General features: G+C 36.6%; 1 protein-coding gene across 4 annotated transcripts in view; it reads right to left on the bottom strand.

The window, feature by feature from the left end:
• Positions 1 to 18946, bottom strand: part of LOC113121135 (SUN domain-containing ossification factor-like) — a 48089-nt gene that overhangs the window by 8730 nt on the left and 20413 nt on the right. For 2 of the 4 annotated variants that reach the window (XM_026291383.1, XM_026291382.1), the window contains exons 2-17: positions 17295 to 17403; positions 16321 to 16446; positions 14808 to 15199; positions 14185 to 14295; positions 13707 to 13875; positions 11699 to 11804; positions 10537 to 10664; positions 10375 to 10442; positions 9319 to 9426; positions 7283 to 7388; positions 5901 to 5921; positions 5571 to 5626; positions 3514 to 3605; positions 3289 to 3354; positions 2627 to 2710; positions 1296 to 1380 (exon numbers count right to left, since the gene is read on the bottom strand). In XM_026291383.1, coding sequence (XP_026147168.1) covers positions 1296 to 1380; positions 2627 to 2710; positions 3289 to 3354; positions 3514 to 3605; positions 5571 to 5626; positions 5901 to 5921; positions 7283 to 7388; positions 9319 to 9426; positions 10375 to 10442; positions 10537 to 10664; positions 11699 to 11804; positions 13707 to 13875; positions 14185 to 14295; positions 14808 to 15199; positions 16321 to 16446; positions 17295 to 17403 — 1827 coding nt within the window. The remainder of the gene's footprint in view (positions 1 to 1295; positions 1381 to 2626; positions 2711 to 3288; positions 3355 to 3513; positions 3606 to 5570; positions 5627 to 5900; positions 5922 to 7282; positions 7389 to 9318; positions 9427 to 10374; positions 10443 to 10536; positions 10665 to 11698; positions 11805 to 13706; positions 13876 to 14184; positions 14296 to 14807; positions 15200 to 16320; positions 16447 to 17294; positions 17404 to 18946) is intronic. The other 2 variants (XM_026291385.1, XM_026291384.1) reach the window with 2 other exon arrangements.

Genomic DNA, 18946 nt, shown 5'->3' on the forward strand with positions numbered 1-18946 from the left:
AATTCTGTAATTTTATGAACTGTGGAAACGTCTCCAAGAAGCTTCAAGAGAGTTTTGATAAAAGATTGTTTATATCAGTTAACTAAATAAAATCAATATTTGGTGTGACCATCCTTTGCATTTAAAGCAGCTTTTGTCCTAGGTGCACTTGTACATTTGTTTTTCAGGTAGCTTTGCGGGTAGGTTTCTTGAAGTGTCTTGGAGACGTTGTCACAGTTCTTCTGGATTTAGTCTCCGTTTTGTTCTGTTTCTTCATGTTATTCCAGACAGACTGGATAATGGTAAGATCAGATCTCTGTGTAAAGCACTGGCTGCTCTCAGACTCCTTGTGCAAACAAAAATCTCACCGGATTATTACAATTAATGGCAAAATTAATGTTTGGGAATGTGAACTGATATTTCCTACTGACACACTACAGTAAACATTAGAAATAACTGACTTAAAACCATTTTCCAGCTGGTGAAAATACTAGTCTTCTGATAATTTTGGCCATCACTGTATTACAAAAGCTGGCTTGACAACTAAAAATTCAATTTGGAGCACTAAAATTGCAAAAACTAAAACTAACGTAAAATAAATTACAGCTATACAGAAATATTTCAAAAGACATTAAAAATGAATGACAGTGATAAACCAAATAAAATTACTGAAACATAACTAAAAATAAACCTAAATAAACCTAAAAAAAATGATAAATCTTTTAGAAGAATATATGCATGAAAACATTCAGTGATAACAGAATAATAATAAAATACTGAATTGTTAAAAGTAATTTTATAAAGCAGACCAACTGATTTTAGTGAAAAGAACCATCTGTTCACAAATCAAAGCTATTTCTCTCTTAAACAATGCCAAGTAGGGCAAGATTTTGCAATTAATATTAATAAAAAAAAGTTCAATCAAGAATGTGTTTGTAAAAAAAAGAAAAAAAAAAGGTGAATTTGCTGAAAGGGTGTGAGGTTCATTAAATGAGAGAACTAAATACTACTCACTGAACTAAATATTTTTGGCTAATTTGAACAAGATTTTAGCTACCAACAGGATTATTCTTAGCATGTTTAAATGCACACTGCATAATTCAGCAGATTGAGTCTGACTCTGAGCCTGGTTTTGCTCAGAGTTAATTAAAGTTAATTAAAGTTTTAGAAGCTCCTACTGTATTAGAGAAAGGATTCGGTGGTTGATTTGATATGTGAGCAAACAGTTCAAACCAGTCTGTGCTGGAATACGCTTACTAGCTTGGGGATCAGTATTGAGAAGGCATTTTGGGTGTGTGTGTACGAATGAGACTCACGTAGAGGGCTGTTCAGTAGGTTCTGGAGTGAGTGTGGTTTCTGCTAATGTCTGGGTGACGTTTTCTGTCCCAGAGGAAACATTTCCTGAGTAAGATGAGAAAAAAAGCAAATTTGACAGTGAGAAAAGGAAAAAGAGAATATGAATGAACATTGGTTTCCATACTGCCTTTCCACAACACAAAGAGGGCTATTGTTCAGAGAAAAGCATCCAAGATTAAACACAAAAAACACAAAAGTGCCCTTAAGTAGCAACAGGTGATGATCTCGAGAGCCTTAATTATATAATGCTAGAAATGGTTTCAATTTATCCAGAACAACAAGGACATAAAAAAAGCTTTGGAATGTCAGTCATTGTGCCACAATGGCATTTTCTGAATTCTTGTCACATACTGAGTCAGTCTCTGTGACAGTGAAGATTACATTATCTAGAGTTACTCTCTATTATGTGAGTTTGTAAAACTATAAGCCATGAGTGCAGTAGAAAACATCCAAAAGATTAGGAGGACACTTTTCAAGAATGTTAAATATGGGACTTCATTGTCACCCATCTAGTTTTCTAAAAGGCAGGTGTCAGATTATAAAGACCAACTGTGCATTTTTCAATTGAACAACCTTCTAAAAGCTATTAAAATATCATTTTCACTGGCTAAAAAAAATGACTTCTAAATTGTCAAAATGTACAGGAGGATGTTAGTCTGAAAATACTAACACTGCCAGTATGTTCACTCAGTGGGAATCGTTCATTCATTTTGTTGGTAAAAATTTGATCAGGTGATTCAATTTTGTGTTATTTTATATCAATAAACTGTAGTGTGTATTTTGGTAATATATTAGCGATCAATCACCATTTTTATCAAGAAACAAAATGGCCCATAGCGTGCTTTCCTTTTCCAAACTTAATTTAAACTTTCAGCCATCCACTCGAAAGCAATCTCTCAAGGGCCACAGCAAAAATATCTTGTTAAACTTCTTTCTTTTAGCCTCCTAGTTTATACTGTCTATGGTCATGATACAGAGAAGCAGGGTGTTTTTAAAATTCACTGCTGCTTTTAGGAAAGCCAAATGCCTGTTTGAACAGCATTTTGTAGCAGCCCTTTCTGGGAGACACACACACACACACACACACACCCTGGGAGAGTTCGATGCTGGCAAGCGCAGCTACAGAACCCATCAAAGACGTGCTTTCACTGCCAGGCCTCACAGTTCCAGCACTGTTGGCATGGTGAAAGCCCTCACTAGTCACAAACAGCTGCCAAGCAGAGACTCAGAGTACAGACTCAGGACTGGGTGGTTTTAATATCCAAGCTCGAGGCAGAGATCAGGTCCGTACCTTCCATTTCAGCTCCGTCCTCTAGTTCTGGTTTCCCTCCTAGCACATTTGCTGCGATGTTGTTTACCATGTTCAGGATGGCGTCTAAAAGAATCCAGAGGAAAACACTAAAAATGTAACATTTATATGCATGGAACAGGGGTAAATGTCACACAGTGCCAACACACAGGCTGATTTGTTTTCTACAATTCACCAAGCCAAACACAATGCTCTTAAAATATAATGATCATTGGCCAAAAATGATGAACATTTGAATTATTAAAGCCAATCTGTCTATATACATGTTGCGAGGTAAAACTAGTAGAACACTTTAATCTTTGGAAAATGTAATTTGGTTCGTTCTACCAATTTCGTCTGATCATCATTAAATTCTGTATGTTTTCTGACATTAATTGGCATTACTGCCAACAGAAGTGCATTTGTTCAAGGACTGTTTATTATTAACCGCATAAATTCTCCATAGTTAATGTGTTGCAAATCTGCATTAAAAAAAAAAGTATTATATTCCACTTATTGAGCTTTGGTGATGTTTAACTGCATTAAACAATTACCTTTATGCATAACAATATCATTTTAAGGTACACACACACACACACACACACACACACATATATATGCATGAAATCAAAAGCAAAAGCAGAATATGGAGGAACAGCACATACTTGTAGCAGAGCCCAGCAGATTCTTCGACGTCTTGTCCTCTGATGGCAGGTAGCCGGGTGGGTAATCTGTTAAAAAGACAGCATTAGCCAAATGGACATACACAACAAATACAGGCTTGTGTCTAAATTAAATGATTTAATTCTGCCATACAGTATATCTATCTATCTATTAATACTGTACTATTTAAGCTCTCTGTGAGCAATCATTTAGAGAGATGATCTCACCATAGTCTTCATCCAGGTACTCGGCTCTCTCTGATGTGTACTGAGAGTCAGCGATCTCATCATACTCCTCCACCATACTGGTGCCAAACACCCTGGTACACACAAAGATACACATGAGCAACACAAAACATTAGATACTTGCAAGTAAAAGAGTTAGAAAGAGGATAAGGATTAAAAACAGCATGGGAGAGCCTGTTGCTAAAAATAACACCATGTTCCTGTATTAACGTGAAGAACAAACAGCCCTTGGAAAGATAAGAGACTTTAAGGCTTAAGAATAAGAAATATTAACAAAGCCCACTTTGATCAACAGCATAACTTATCTCGGACTTCTACCAAACAAATATAATCACTCTGCCCTTTGCCCAGGTTAGTGGGGGTCTTTTAAAACATGTTTTATAGCCCCCGTTCAATCCTCAAGGGGCCACGTACAGAGGAGGAAACAGACATCCAGTAAAATGAGCAGTTTTAGAGATCAGAGGGAAGTAGGATTTCGGAATAAATGTCACTCGGCAGATTAGTACGCATTCACAAGGGTTGCCACATGATGCCTTATAATACAATTTGTTTCATGTGGCTTGTAAAATTGCACAATGACCAGAAAGTAACTACTTGTGGTTCTCAATTTGGATCTGTTAAGATCAGAACTAAAAAGCTAACAAAATGTTTGGACAAGTGTGGAAAGGACTTTTATTTTTATTTTTCATCTCTGTATCTGGCTGTAGTGTTTTGCTTGCCTCTCACAGTATAGTACAGTACAGTAATTTCCTTACAGTGGGACAATATGTCTCTCATAGAGTGTAGCCAGAACAGCCTCTTTATGGGCCTCCAACCAAGATTAAATCTCCTGCCAATGCAAACGGACCTGAGATGAGCCTGAGGCAGGATAGAGATCAACTCAATTCAAGAACTTGCCTTTTGAAACTTTTATAAAATCATGTGTCCTTTCTCACAGTCAGTGAAAAGGGCAATGCAAGTACACAATTGTTAAATCAGAAGTGACCTGTTTTTATCATTACTGCATTATGCTGCTGTGCAGTATGCATTGGTTTCTGAAAGCTCATGACATTATTTTTTTGCATCTTTCTGTATAACCATTTTTTGTGTATATATATATATATATATATATATTATTTTTTTTTTTTTTTATGAAGGAAAAAATACTTCATTTCATGATGCATACCAAAAACATTCCTTTAATGGCATGCATTAGACCAGAAACATACTTCATGCAAGTATGCAAACACCTATTGTACATAACATACTACCATTCAAATGTTTGTGGTCATTCCAACTTTTTGTTGAAAGAGAGAAAATACTTTTATTTAGCAAAGGCACAATGATGAAAACTGTTAGTAAAAATATAACATATTTCAACTGTAAAAATAAATACGGTTCTTTAAACTTTAAATGCATCAAAAAATATAAATGTATCATGGTTTACACAGAACTATTAAGCAGCAAACCATTATCAATGTTTCTTAAGCAGCAAATCTGCAGATTAGAATGATTTCTGAAGGATCATGTGACACTGAAGACTGGAGTAATGACTGTTGATAAAGACCAGCTTTACCATATCAATAATAGATTTAAATAAGAATTTAAAATTCCAAAACATATTTCACAGTATTACTGTATTTTTGATCAAATCAATGCAAAGAGTATAAAAGCTAACAGTGACTTCAAAATCATTCAAAAACTCAAAATAAATGTATTGTCTTCTCACTTTTGGAACTGTAGTGTACTTGTACATACTGTAAAAACTCAACTGAGTATTAACATATAATTTAAATATCTGTGCTATTACACAGACACACCAAGTGTTCTTCAGCTAGTGAGCAATATGAATATTGACAACAGAAGACGACACTTTTGTTCTAATACACATTACAGAGCTCTTTGTGGTCATACGGAGTATGCAACACATACCTTCACCGCACTTTGAATGAAAAAACATCAAGCTTATGTGCATCTGGGAATTCACATAGGTTTCAGTCATGTTACACACAGTATTGGAATTGTCCCAATTCTATTCCAGTAACATTAATCAAACACACCTGATCAGGCTGAGTGGACAGAAGTGTTCAGAGCCAAAGTGGGAGAGCAGCTCAACCTAAAAAAAAAAAAAAAAAAAAAAGGTCACACTCAAACATGGTCTTACAACAAAACCAATGCTTATTTTACCTTCTTACAAAATATAATAATGTCCGCTTAAACATTGTCCCAATAATGTCAAACAAAACTTAACAAGAATGAAGTGCTGATGTATTTGTAAAGCGTGACGTTTCCAGTGTGAGTGTGAGAAAACATGTATGTCACTGTTTTAAAGTATGTGAGCCTGCAACCCAAAGCAGCACTGACAAGATCTAAGAGAGAAGAGCGCTAACCTTTATGTATTTGATGAACATCTGATGCAGGAGGAGAAAGCAGAAACAAAGAAAAACAGAGAGGAAAGTCAGTATAAAAGACTTGATTACTGCTGTAGCAAGTCGAGCATTTCGAACGGTTCTTGTCTGCTCTGTTTTCATGATTTGAGCAGAAGTATAAATGCAGGAGGAAGCCAGCTGAGGCAAAGGCTGTGAGCAGGAGCACAAAGTTGGAAATACAGCAGGGGAAAACAAGTAAACAAAAACACTGACATAATAAACATCACAAAAGTCAAGCAGAGCATGACAGAACAGGTTTATGGCGGCTCAGTAATGGCAAAGTATTGTGGGAATCCTCCATTAGATCAATGGCACCTCCTGACATATGCTACAGGTAATTATATAATCAACTTACAAATCAGAATGAGTGAAGAGGACAAATCTGATCAAATGTAAAGCACACACTGTACTTAACTGTTTCACCGGAAATGCTAATTTATTTAGCTGTTTGTTAAAATAAAAATGTCTTAGCAAATGTTAAAGTGAATGTGAATTCTATTCAATGTGTTTCTACCCAAGCACTCATCTCTTAATACACTGATATATATATAGATACATCAACTTTATATGCAAATCAATAGAAGGTTATGAGTGTTTTTTTAGCATCGTACACATATATACAGTCATGAGACTCTCAGGCCTGAAGGAAGGACATGGCTTTCCTCATATGTCCTGACTGTCCCCCTTTCTCAGCCTCTTATTCAAAAACCTTAAAAACCTTAAAAACACACTTTGTAAATATAATCCCATGTTATTTAGATCATAGGTGACAGAAACATCATGTGTGATCCCTTTTAAGTTGCTCATGTTTCAGACATTACAGTTTATAGATACACACACTTATGTCAGAGCACATATCACTGACATCATGCTCTTGTGTTTAATACTTTGATACTATTTATACTTAATACTGTGATGCATTCTGCCCCACAAACAATCCTTTTTCCATATTTCTTTTATATATATATATATATATATATATATATATATATATATATATATATATATATATATATATATATATATATATATATATATTTTTTTTTTTTTTTTTTTTTTCGATGTTCTAAGGAAATTCTAAATTCACAAAGATTATATATTCTGCTCTTGCAAACTAAAAGCATGGTATCTACTAGCTACTATCTACTATCACAAAACTTGCTTTTCTTAGTGGGACATTATGAAAAAACATCACACTGTACTGTGCACAGCTTTGCAACTAAGTTGTACGATAACGAAACACGCCCTTCTAGAATCTCCACTCTCAAGGAAATTTCACTATCACGTAGCTTTGGAAAGAACAATTCATTTTATTAAACTGTAGCGACTGGCACCCCTTTTACCTTTACATATTTGGCATAAAGTTGCTCGTCCAGAGGAAAGCTCTGTACTGTTCGTTCATCACGGGCGTGAAAGGTGCCCAGCTTGATCCACTTATTGGTCGGATACCTGAATTTGAGAAACAAATTTTAAAGAAAATTTTAAGTTGGTGTTTATACAGTATTGTTCAAAATAATAGCAGTACAATGTGACTAACCAGAATAATCAAGGTTTTTAGTATATTTTTTATTGCTACGTGGCAAACAAGTTACCAGTAGGTTCAGTAGATTGTCAGAAAACAAACAAGACCCAGCATTCATGATATCCACGCTCTTAAGGCTGTGCAATTGGGCAATTAGTTGAAAGGGGTGTGTTCAAAAAAATAGCAGTGTCTACCTTTGACTGTACAAACTCAAAACTATTTTGTACAAACATTTTTTTTTTCTGGGATTTAGCAATCCTGTGAATCACTAAACTAATATTTAGTTGTATGACCACAGTTTTTTAAAACTGCTTGACATCTGTGTGGCATGGAGTCAACCAACTTGTGGCACCTCTCAGCTGTTATTCCACTCCATGATTCTTTAACAACATTCCACAATTCATTCACATTTCTTGGTTTTGCTTCAGAAACAGCATTTTTGATATCACCCCACAAGTTCTTAATTGGATTAAGGTCTGGAGATTGGGCTGGCCACTCCATAACATTAATTTTGTTGGTTTGGAACCAAGACTTTGCCCGTTTACTAGTGTGTTTTGGGTCATTGTCTTGTTGAAACAACCATTTCAAGGGCATGTCCTCTTCAGCATAGGGCAACATGACCTCTTCAAGTATTTTAACATATGCAAACTGATCCATGATCCCTGGTATGCGATAAATAGGCCCAACACCATAGTAGGAGAAACATGCCCATATCATGATGCTTGCACCTCCATGCTTCACTGTCTTCACTGTGTACTGTGGCTTGAATTCAGAGTTTGGGGGTCGTCTCACAAACTGCCTGTGGCCCTTGGACCCAAAAAGAACAATTTTACTCTCATCAGTCCACAAAATGTTCCTCCATTTCTCTTTAGGCCAGTTGATGTGTTCTTTGGCAAATTGTAACCTCTTCTGCACATGCCTTTTTTTTAACAGAGGGACTTTGCGGGGGATTCTTGAAAATAGATTAGCTTCACACAGACGTCTTCTAACTGTCACAGTACTTACAGGTAACTCCAGACTGTCTTTGATCATCCTGGAGGTGATCATTGGCTGAGCCTTTGCCATTCTGGTTATTCTTCTATCCATTTTGATGGTTGTCTTCCGTTTTCTTCCACGTCTCTCTGGTTTTGCTCTCCATTTTAAGGCATTGGAGATCATTTTAGCTGAACAGCCTATCATTTTTTGCACCTCTTTATAGGTTTTCCCCTCTCTAATCAACTTTTTAATCAAAGTACGCTGTTCTTCTGAACAATGTCTTGAACGACCCATTTTCCTCAGCTTTCAAATGCATGTTCAACAAGTGTTGGCTTCATCCTTAAATAGGGGCCACCTGATTCACACCTGTTTCTTCACAAAATTGATGACCTCAGTGATTGAATGCCACACTGCTATTTTTTTGAACACACCCCTTTCAACTAATTCAACTAATTGCCCAATTGCACAGCCTTAAGAGCGTGCATATCATGAATGCTGGGTCTCATTTGTTTTCTGAGAATCTACTGAACCTACTGGTAACTTGTTTGCCACGTAGCAATAAAAAAATATACAAAAAACCTTGATTATTCTGGTTAGTCACATTGTACTGCTATTATTTTGAACAATACTGTATAACGCAGTCTCCCAACCAGTACGATTTTAAAGACATGCAATTTGTCTGTTCACACCAAAAAAATTTGGAATGACACAATCAAAACCAACCACAACATATTCAGTGTTTAATGTGACACAGGATTTTGGACAAATGAGATTTGACTGCAGTCTGTGAAATGTGCTGTGGTTGGTCGAGACAAAAACTCATATGGCATTGTGCCTGGTTAGGAGTGGGAACACAGTGTACGTCTATGTGAGAGATGTTACCTGTCACTTATAGACACAAGGAAATCTTTGGGTGTAGAGGAGAACAACTCAAAGTTTGCAATATCCAGCTGCTTCACCTGGATTGGCTCACAGAGCTCAATAACAAACCTGTATTTGAAGATTTGATAGAGATAGAGGAAAGACAGAAGAACCAAAGGGGAAATTCATTTAACATCAAGTAACATTTGCTGAAACAAAAACTACTAATACTGAAACAAACGGCAAAGCGAGAAATCAACGTGCAATTTAATTTATTTATATTATTATTAGATTGTATTTTATATATATATATATATATATATATATATATATATATATATATATATATATATATATATATATATATATATATATATATATATTTATTTATTATGCCATGTCTCGTCACTATTTCTTTTTTAAGGTTTTGAAACCACTTGTTTTGCCTACACTTGTTCATTTTAGATGGTCTTCCAGTGCAATAATATTTATATTACATGTAATTAGTATTGCTCAATTATAGTTATAATCAAGATTATTATCTCAAAAAACACAATTATTCATCAAAATCTGATTTCTCGGTCCTTTCACATAAGCACAAATCAAAATCAATCTCAAATCATACCCAGGGTTTATTTTACTTGATCTAGTTTCCCCATTTTTTTTTTTTTTTTTCATTTATCATATATATCAACACATACATTATGAAAACAGTTTAAAATTTTAACAATCTTCTCTAAAATAACATAATGATAGCTTATGGAGGCTTGTTACTGATGCAAGATAACAAATGTCAAATTGGGGAGACAATAAAATCATAAATAACCAGTGGGCTAACATCAGAGACAATTATTAAGAGGCTAAATAATTATAAAATAATTCAAATGCTGTTTAAAAATAGATGAGCTTAGCACCACACATCAAGACATCTCAACGTACTAATAGTACTTGTATCTTTTTTAATAAGTCAGCTATCATTTACACAAATAAGAGAACAGCGAGTGTAAAAAGCATTTCTTCATTGTCTCTAAGCAGCTGCTGCAGTCTGTTTTTTTCTCTTTATCTGCAGTGACTCACCAGATTTTGGTACTGCAGGGGTTCAGCATATACAGATCCATGTTCTCCATCAGGATGGCAGATGTGCTCTGAAAACAAAACACACAGGCAAGCACACAAATGATTGTCCCATTTATGCCCCTGGTGAAATTCCTTCCATCTTTCTATCTGCCCCATATGTACCTTGGCCTCATTGTTGGCCGAGAGGATTTTGGCCCCACATTCGACAGAAGCGTAGTTATTCTTGAAATTCTTCTGGACCTTTTTGACTGGATGAGGGCTGCCGTTTGATGAAGTGTGCAGAGACTGACCTGAAACCAACATAACAGGTTACATACAGCTCTCCAGTCAAAATGTTTTACTCTTTAGCCTAGTATGTGAGTATGAGTGTCATACAGAGTGCAGGCTGGTATGTTGACCTGTCAATTACAGCAATAAAAACAAAAGAACGACTTATCTTCATGTATGCAAATAGCATGCAAGCATTCACTATCTGTCATGACCTTACGTGAAAACCTTTAGGGGAAAAAAAAAAGCTATTCATTAACACTGTGCTGATGACAAAAACAACCTGAAAATGCAACTTCATCATGTCTTTGCAGCAGCTGCAGACAATAATTTAGTTTTCTCTATTTGATTTAACAAATTTGTTTTTCGAGAACATTCTAGGACAAGCAGCCTGGGCTATGAAAAGCACCAATCCTGACCCAAAATATTAAAGAAACTGATCAAATTTCAGTTGTGTGATACTGTGAAGCATAATCCTCACTTGAACCCAAACACTATGTAGTTGAAGAGTTGCTCTTTAAGAGCTCTCTAGTTTTATTGTGTACTGCACCCGCTAATTAATGATCACAAGGGTCGATAACATACTGTTAGCCAGTGGTTTTTAATTCGTTGACATTGTGATTTGAATGTGCACACAAACACACCCAGAGATGTGAAACCCTGATGCACTAAAGCAAGAGTTTAATTGTTTAGCTTGAGCATGATGAGCAAATGAGCATGAGCTTTTGTTGCAGTGTACTGAAGCAATCCATTACAGCAGCTTACTTGTGTGTATACTGGATTACGCAACAGTCACTGTGCTCGCCACTGAACCGACAAATGTGAGCAAGCAAAAAAAAAAAAACTATCATTATAAGCAAGAACATGCAAAGGAGGGAAACAGAAATTCATGATAGAAAGACATCAAAAGAAAGGGAGAGCTCTGTGAAATCAAGCAGAAGTGTGTGTGAGTGTGTACGGATGCAGAAGCAGCACAGAGGCAGCCTGGTATGTGATGATTCACTGATGAACACGCAGCTCTGTGAGTCTGCGCACATGACCCAAAGCCATCTCTTACTTTTCTTCTCCTCTACTTCCATCACTTTCTTCTTCCACTCATCAAAAGTGGGGATGTCCTCTTTACTGGGTACAGGAGGGTCTGCTGCTCCCTCATGGTCCACCGCCTGAAAAAAAACAAACAAAAAAAGAACCTTTCACATTTTTTTTATTACAGTGAACAAACCACAACCCAACCTTCCTTGGTTTTTAAACTGTACAATGCCATTTTGTAAATTCTGTGTTTTCTATTTTAGCAGCATTATCCTGAGTAGTTACAGCAAACGTGAACCTGGTATTGGTCCAGAATCAACATAACTGTAAATAAAACATCAAATATTATATGTATAATATATAATAATAATAATAATATTATTATACAATTATGAACTGTTTGAATCCGTCAAAAAATAAATCCATCAAGAATTCCACAAAATATTGAACAGCACCGGTTTCAATTTCTTGAGTCACATATTAGAATGATCCTGCATCAAAGGAATGCATTTTATCATTAATATAATAAACATTAACATTTTTAACTGCATTTTTGATCAAATAGGAGACTTATAGACTTTGACATTATACATTTTACACAAAAGGGCAGTCTTTCCCTCTATCTCTTCATCCCTTTCCCTTTTTCTTGTCTCCCTCATCTCCACTCCTCTCTGGGAGTGTGTCAATGCCTAAATAGCAGTGCTGAGTGAGCACTTGGTTGATTAAACATTTACAAGGCTGTCCTGTGGAAAACAAACATGCTGATGTACTCTCTCAGGCTAACTCGCTCTTCTTCCTCTCCTCCACTCTTATGCTTTCTCTTCCATTTGCATCTTCTCCATTTAGGGTGTATGTGTCAGGGCAGCATTACGAGAGAGGAGGGGATGTGTTAGCTCTGCAGATCTCTAACAGCAGGGTGTGGAGAGCCTCACTGGTAATCGAATACAAACCCTTTCACGCTGTAAATAACAGGGGAAAAGGTAAGGAAGGAAAACTACGGAGTAGGAAAATGTAGCGGTTATTGTCATCATGCTCTTTTTGTTGGTGTACGCTTAGGAAAAACAAAACTATACAATATTTCAGGGCTTGAAATTGAAGTCTTGAGAAGTTTAAATGATATTTTCTACTCTTCTTGTCTCTGTATATTGCATATATAAAATAAGAAAGCAAAGCAGTGCAGCGCTGCTTTGTTTACAGCGGTAACCAAGAAAATGCTACAATGCTTTTCCATAGGCGTCACCTGCTGTCAGCGAGTGAATTTACATTCAGCCTGACTGCTATTTTTGTTTCGTGCTGATATGTAGCATAAAATTCAGTCAAATCCAATTTACATCCGAAACTGCTCATGTATGCAGCATCTTTGTTTGGATCATGAGTAAAATGCTGTGGTTGTGTCTAATTTTAGATGACTATAGATACAGATACAGATACAGCCTGTAATATAGCAAATTAACATCTTGTTAATGTACTTATATTTAAATTTTTCATCAGGATGTTCATCAGGATGTTCCCAGACCTTCCGCTCAATTGGCAGTTGTGATGCTCCTTAATATTCAGTTGGTGATCATACATTTTTGTTGGTGCTCCTATCTTCACCAGTGCTACCAAATAAGAAAGTAAAATGCAAGCCCTCAAACTGATACATAATAGTATGCAATCACAAGAATAAACTACACTTATAAAAAATGATATTAAATTACTGTAATATTACTGGGTTTTATTTACCTTTTAAACTCTTTAATTTATATTTGAACACTTCATAGTATTTTTCAGCACATATAGTGTTCTATATACACCTGAAACAGAAAATTCTATTTTATTTTATATATATTTTTTATTATTACAGTTAACAGTTTATTGAACATTTGACTCCATTTTTTAAAAGCATAATGCCATTAGTCATTTGTATTAAAGTGATTTTACCATGTTTAATGGGGTTTACGTAATGCAATGCCTCTTGTGTGTATTTGCTTTCTCCCTCACTGTTAGAATTAATTAGCCATGTTAGATTAGTCTGACAAATAATGTGTGTGTACCTGCTGGCTTTTTGTAGGTGGAGGGATGCTGGCTGTCTGCCCCAGCTCTGTGAGGTCCAGCTCACTCGGGAGCAGAGAGGCCGTCGGGTCAACACTGGTCTCTGTACTCTCTTCTCCCAATGTGTCAGACTGGTTCTCTGCTTGATTCTCCGCATGTTCCTCCACAACACTATTAAGAGCAAGAAAACACAGCAGTGTCAAAGTCATATACAAAGTCATTCAAATGACAAGCAGAAAAAGCGATAAACACTGTGCATCATGGCATTGGGGAAAAAATTAAGTGGTAAACCAAACTGCCAAAAATGAAATGATGAAATGAGAAATGAAAAACAGAGCAAGAGAAGACGTGGCCTGATGTGACTGAAGCAGCTCCGTTACTTGCTTGACCATTGGTTACCGAGTCACCTGATGCAACACGAGTGCTGGAGTTACCGTAATTACCATGTAACCTGCGGTTTACCTGTTGCTCTTTACTCACCTGGTGAGCTTGGTGTCAAGGGACTGGCTGAAGGGGGGCACAGGGCCCACCTCACACTGACTGGCACTAGAGTTCTTTACAGGGGCATCAGGACGCGGAACGTCTAGTCCACTGAAGGAAAGAAATCAAATGGGGTTTACACCAAGAGAAAGGAAAATGGAGAGGAATGGGAGAGGAGTACTAATAGAGTGGGATAGAAAGGATAAGAGAGAAAGTAATCTGGATCACGTATGGACTGAACATTTGTCCAGGATTCTAGAGGTTCTCAAAGTACTGGTATACTACATTTTAAATCGTAAAGTGATATTGAATTTTTTGCATCCTTGTCGAAATGGAAGATTCGAAAACGCTCCGGTGTCAAGTCCGGTGAAAACAAGTCATAGCGGATTACTAAAGAAGGTGAGATCCACTGTGATGCAGTTGAAAAACGTCCAAAGTAGGTGCCATATGAAGTCCATGAAGTGACGATTGTATGCTTTACTGATTCAGTTTATAAACGTGTGGATGCAGAAATGGATCACAGAAATGAAAATCAAATTGAATGAAAAAATTAAACAAAATGAAATGACAAACCTTTAAATTTCCCACCCTCTTCTCTCCCAAACGGCTGTGCTTGTACTCACCTGGAGGAGCTCTCGGAGGAGGTGACTGAGGTAGGTGAGGCTGACTCTGGGCTCTTCTGGAGTTCAGCAGGAGGTGCAGACGGGTCTTCTCCGTGCGGGACAGTCTGTGGGGGGGTTGGAGCAGCGGAGGCGTGGGCAGCCTGGTCCTCTGTGGCAGTGGCCTGTGGAGTTTCAGGTTCTGGCTGGGGCTGGGAGAGTGGCGGTGCTGATTGAGGCTCTGTAAGTATTGGTACTTGAGTCGACTGTTGTTGGTCTGATTGTTGGGTGCTCTGGGGTTCTGGTTGCTGCTGCTCCTGCTGTTGTTGTTGTTGTTGTTGTTGTTGTTCTAGCTCAGGGGGAGCAGACTCAAGCTGAATCTGTGGCTCATCAAACACTTCTTCCAAATTCTCAGTCTACAATAACAGAAAGACAGATAAAGAGATTCACAATGAAGCAACAGAAGAAACAAGAGCTCGACTATGATTTGGTTGCAGACATAAGCTGGAAGATCACAACAATAGAGTCTGATTCTGGCAGTAAATCTTATTCTTTCTCTCCATAAGGAAGTTGATTTTTAACTGAAAACAGTTAAAGACAGACCCAATGTGAGCTACAAGGTTGTTAATGGACAGTATATGCTTTTGTTAAGGCTATTAGTCTGCATTATTTCAAATTATTTTTTTAAAGAGACAGTTCACCCAAAAATTACAAATCTTTCATTAATTAGTCACCCTCATTTTGTTGCAAACTTGTAAGACCTTCGTTAATCTTTAGAACAAAAATGATAATAAAGATAAATAAAGATATTTTTGATGAAATCCGAGAGCTTTCTGTCCCTGCATAGACAGCACCACAACTACATCTTCAAGGCCCAGAAACATAGTAAAGACATTGTTAACATTATAACACTATTTTAACAGTGTCCTTGCATGTTTTTGGTCCTTAAAATTTTTTAGTTACGTTGTTGTCTATGCAGGGTCAGAAAGCTCTTGTATTTTATAAAACAAATATATATTTATATTTTTTTTTATAATTTTTTCTTCAGAATCTGAATGAAGGTAATTGATGATAGTTTCTTTTATTTTTGGATGAATTTTCACTTTAAATAATCATGTTTAACAGAGATCATGGTGAAAAATTTTAATACCCATGATTATGCAAAAAAATAAATAAATAAATAAAATCTCCAATCAGAGAATTGTGTCAAGAAAATTGCACCAACAGAGCTTGTCAGTGCCCACTTGAAGAACTGAGAATGAGTCCGTCTCCCCAAGTTCTCAATCTACTTTAATATTTGTATACACATGCATATTTTAAATATTTCTACAGAAAGAATACTTCTGGAACCAAAATCAGGTGGCCACTGATTACTCCATGATGTTGTTCATAATGAAACAAAGGTTTATTGCTTTTATGCAAAGAGTATAGTCAAAGTCAACTGAAATAAATGTAAGATGTCAAATGTGTGGGTTGCATCTGAAGTTGAGATATGTAATAAAAGAAAACCGATATGATGGTTAGATTGCACTGGAACCTGTTTGTGCTTCTCTTCGTGCAGGGCGTCTTGTGTGTGCAATGATGTTTCCTTCAGTGCAGCTCTCTCTGTCTCCAGACCCACGTCGTACAATGACTGAGTGTGTGTCGCCCTTTCCTCTTCAACCTAAAAGAGAAAAAACAATGTTACTTATGAGTAAAACATCTAAATAAATTAGCAAGAAAGGGTTGCATGGTCAGTTTCTGACAAACAATTTTGTGCCATTTGTTTTGTTCTTTTTGGAACTTGAACGGCTCTGGTCACATGTACTTTTGCGGTTTCATTGAGAGCAATGTGATCATTGTGCAGAAAATCTTTTTGTGCTCCTCAGAGTGGTTTGGAATGACATGATTGATGAGAGACTCTTTTAACAACAGATAAGCTGACAGAACTGGCTGCGTTTCTACGAGGGTAGAAGAGACGTTTTTCAAGGGCAAACAGCTATCATTCAAGTTTGGCAGGAGCAAAGAGGAAACACTTTTGTGACTGCCCGAGGGGAAAAAATGTGCTGAAATGCAAAAAAGGGTAAGTTTACAGATTCACACTTTTGCTGAAAATTCGTATGCTTCTGTAACTTTACATAAAGCATGCTAGCACAAGCTAACAAACAGGGATTAATCAGTCAGCCACTTCGAAATATTAGACAACCAGAAGAACCACACAGCCTTAAATCTATAGGTTACACAAGAGAAGGAGGGTCTTTTGTTGGGGCCACTGTCTTTAAGTCCCTTTATAGATTAGCGTGCTGCACTTTGAATGAGGAACTATTGCACAACTTCAAGGGCTACTCAAACCCACACAACAGCCAAAGAATCTCTCTTCTCTAAAGGTCAAATGTATATGATTCTCATTTCACAATTCAGAGTTAGATTTCACTGGTGTAAAGCACAAACACTCAACGACCTAATAGGAGAAGAGTTCAACTGCTAGCAAGTCATTGAGGCATTTAGCGTGGAGTCATTATTTTTCGTTACCTTGTCGTCAGCCCCTGGTTCCTGCGCTGTGTAACAGCTGTCATCCTGTGCAGGGAGTCCTGGGCCAGAGGCGAACTCTTCTGAGCAATAAACATGATGACCAGAGTGCCTGTAACACACAGAGACAAACGTAAGATTCCTGAACATGGAAATGAGCTACATGTACCAAATATAGCATGTGATATAAAAACTCTCTTAACACGCTCTCTCAATGTGGTAAGAGCTCATGATGACACTGTTCTCACATACATGCTCCACTAAAGCAGATAAGATGTGCACGGCTGAGATGATTATGTCCTTTTTTCTGTTGTGTACTGTTAACAGTAAATCCTCCAGCATGGTGAAAGTTATTCTGACTAAAGCTAATTACATCAGAGCTCTCGTGGAAATGGTTTCACTCAAACATAACGGCATGTTCCCATCATTCTCACTGTTTTACAGACTAACACAGTGTAATGCTGTACAAGCTTAGTTGAGAAATAGGGTCTCATTGGCAAAGATTTCATACCTGTTATGACTTCAGTCAGGTCAACAGGGGTGAGAAACGTATGTTCGGATTAGTGATGTGAAAAAAGCCACAGATTTCCAGACTATTTTGGTAATTTGATTGGTTTAGGGTCCGAACAATTAATTAATTGGAAGAAGAGGTGTCATGATTGCAGATTCTGAACCAGGATATACCATTGTAATTCTATAACGTTGATTTCAATGATAAGCTTTTAGTGTGCTGGGAGTCAACAACTCAGGCCTTTTATGCTTTATACTTTTATAAACACATCATTCTCAAAATTTGTAATAGCAACTTTGATTAATTTTTTTTTTAATTATCAGCAGGATTCGAACTTGCATGCTCTACACAAGCAACAAGGCTCAATGAATCAGAGCATGTGCTCAAGAATTTAATTCAAGTTTAGTTCTACTACAATGACTGCATTTGCACTATCTCCATACTCTTCACTAGGCTGAGAAATCCACTATGAATGAAACTGACAGTTAATCATTACACAGATTTTACGTGGCAAAACACAATCGTAGAGACACACAAAAAAGGCCTGTGATTTCTGTGATGAGGAGAAAACAACACTTCCTGTATAGCACGAAATGTCACAGAATTTGGTCAAATTCCAAACTGCCGAAACAACCTCTAGAAATTGACAAATATATAACACTTGCACAGTTAAATGCATTCTTTTTAAAGTAATAAAAATAACAGTAGTACAACTTAATAAAAAAGGAATATCACACAAATCAAGATTTTTACATGCTTTAATTTATAGGAGACTGTTAACCTCAAAACTTGTTTTATTGAATTTGTTTGATTTGGAAATTATTGATGTTTTATGAATTTGTTTGATTGCCACAGTTTGCTGATAATTTGTTTTAATAAATCATAAAACACAGAAACCAGAAAAATTAATACAGTAATTGGGGGAAACAGAATTTGACAAAAAATGTATTTTACAGGGCCCTACTATTCTATTCTGTGTTTATCTTTCAGCTGCATTTACCCTAGTTTATGCCACCTTGCAATGCTCACACTGTCCATTCAGCACCGAAAACATGCCATTTTTGGAAATTATGACACTATACATCAAACTGATAAATTAATCAGAGGACGTTTACAAGCACACCATTAAGCTGATAACTCAGAA

Source organism: Carassius auratus, chromosome 20 (assembly GCF_003368295.1).
Source record: "Carassius auratus strain Wakin chromosome 20, ASM336829v1, whole genome shotgun sequence".
In the NCBI taxonomy this organism is placed as follows: domain Eukaryota; kingdom Metazoa; phylum Chordata; class Actinopteri; order Cypriniformes; family Cyprinidae; genus Carassius; species Carassius auratus.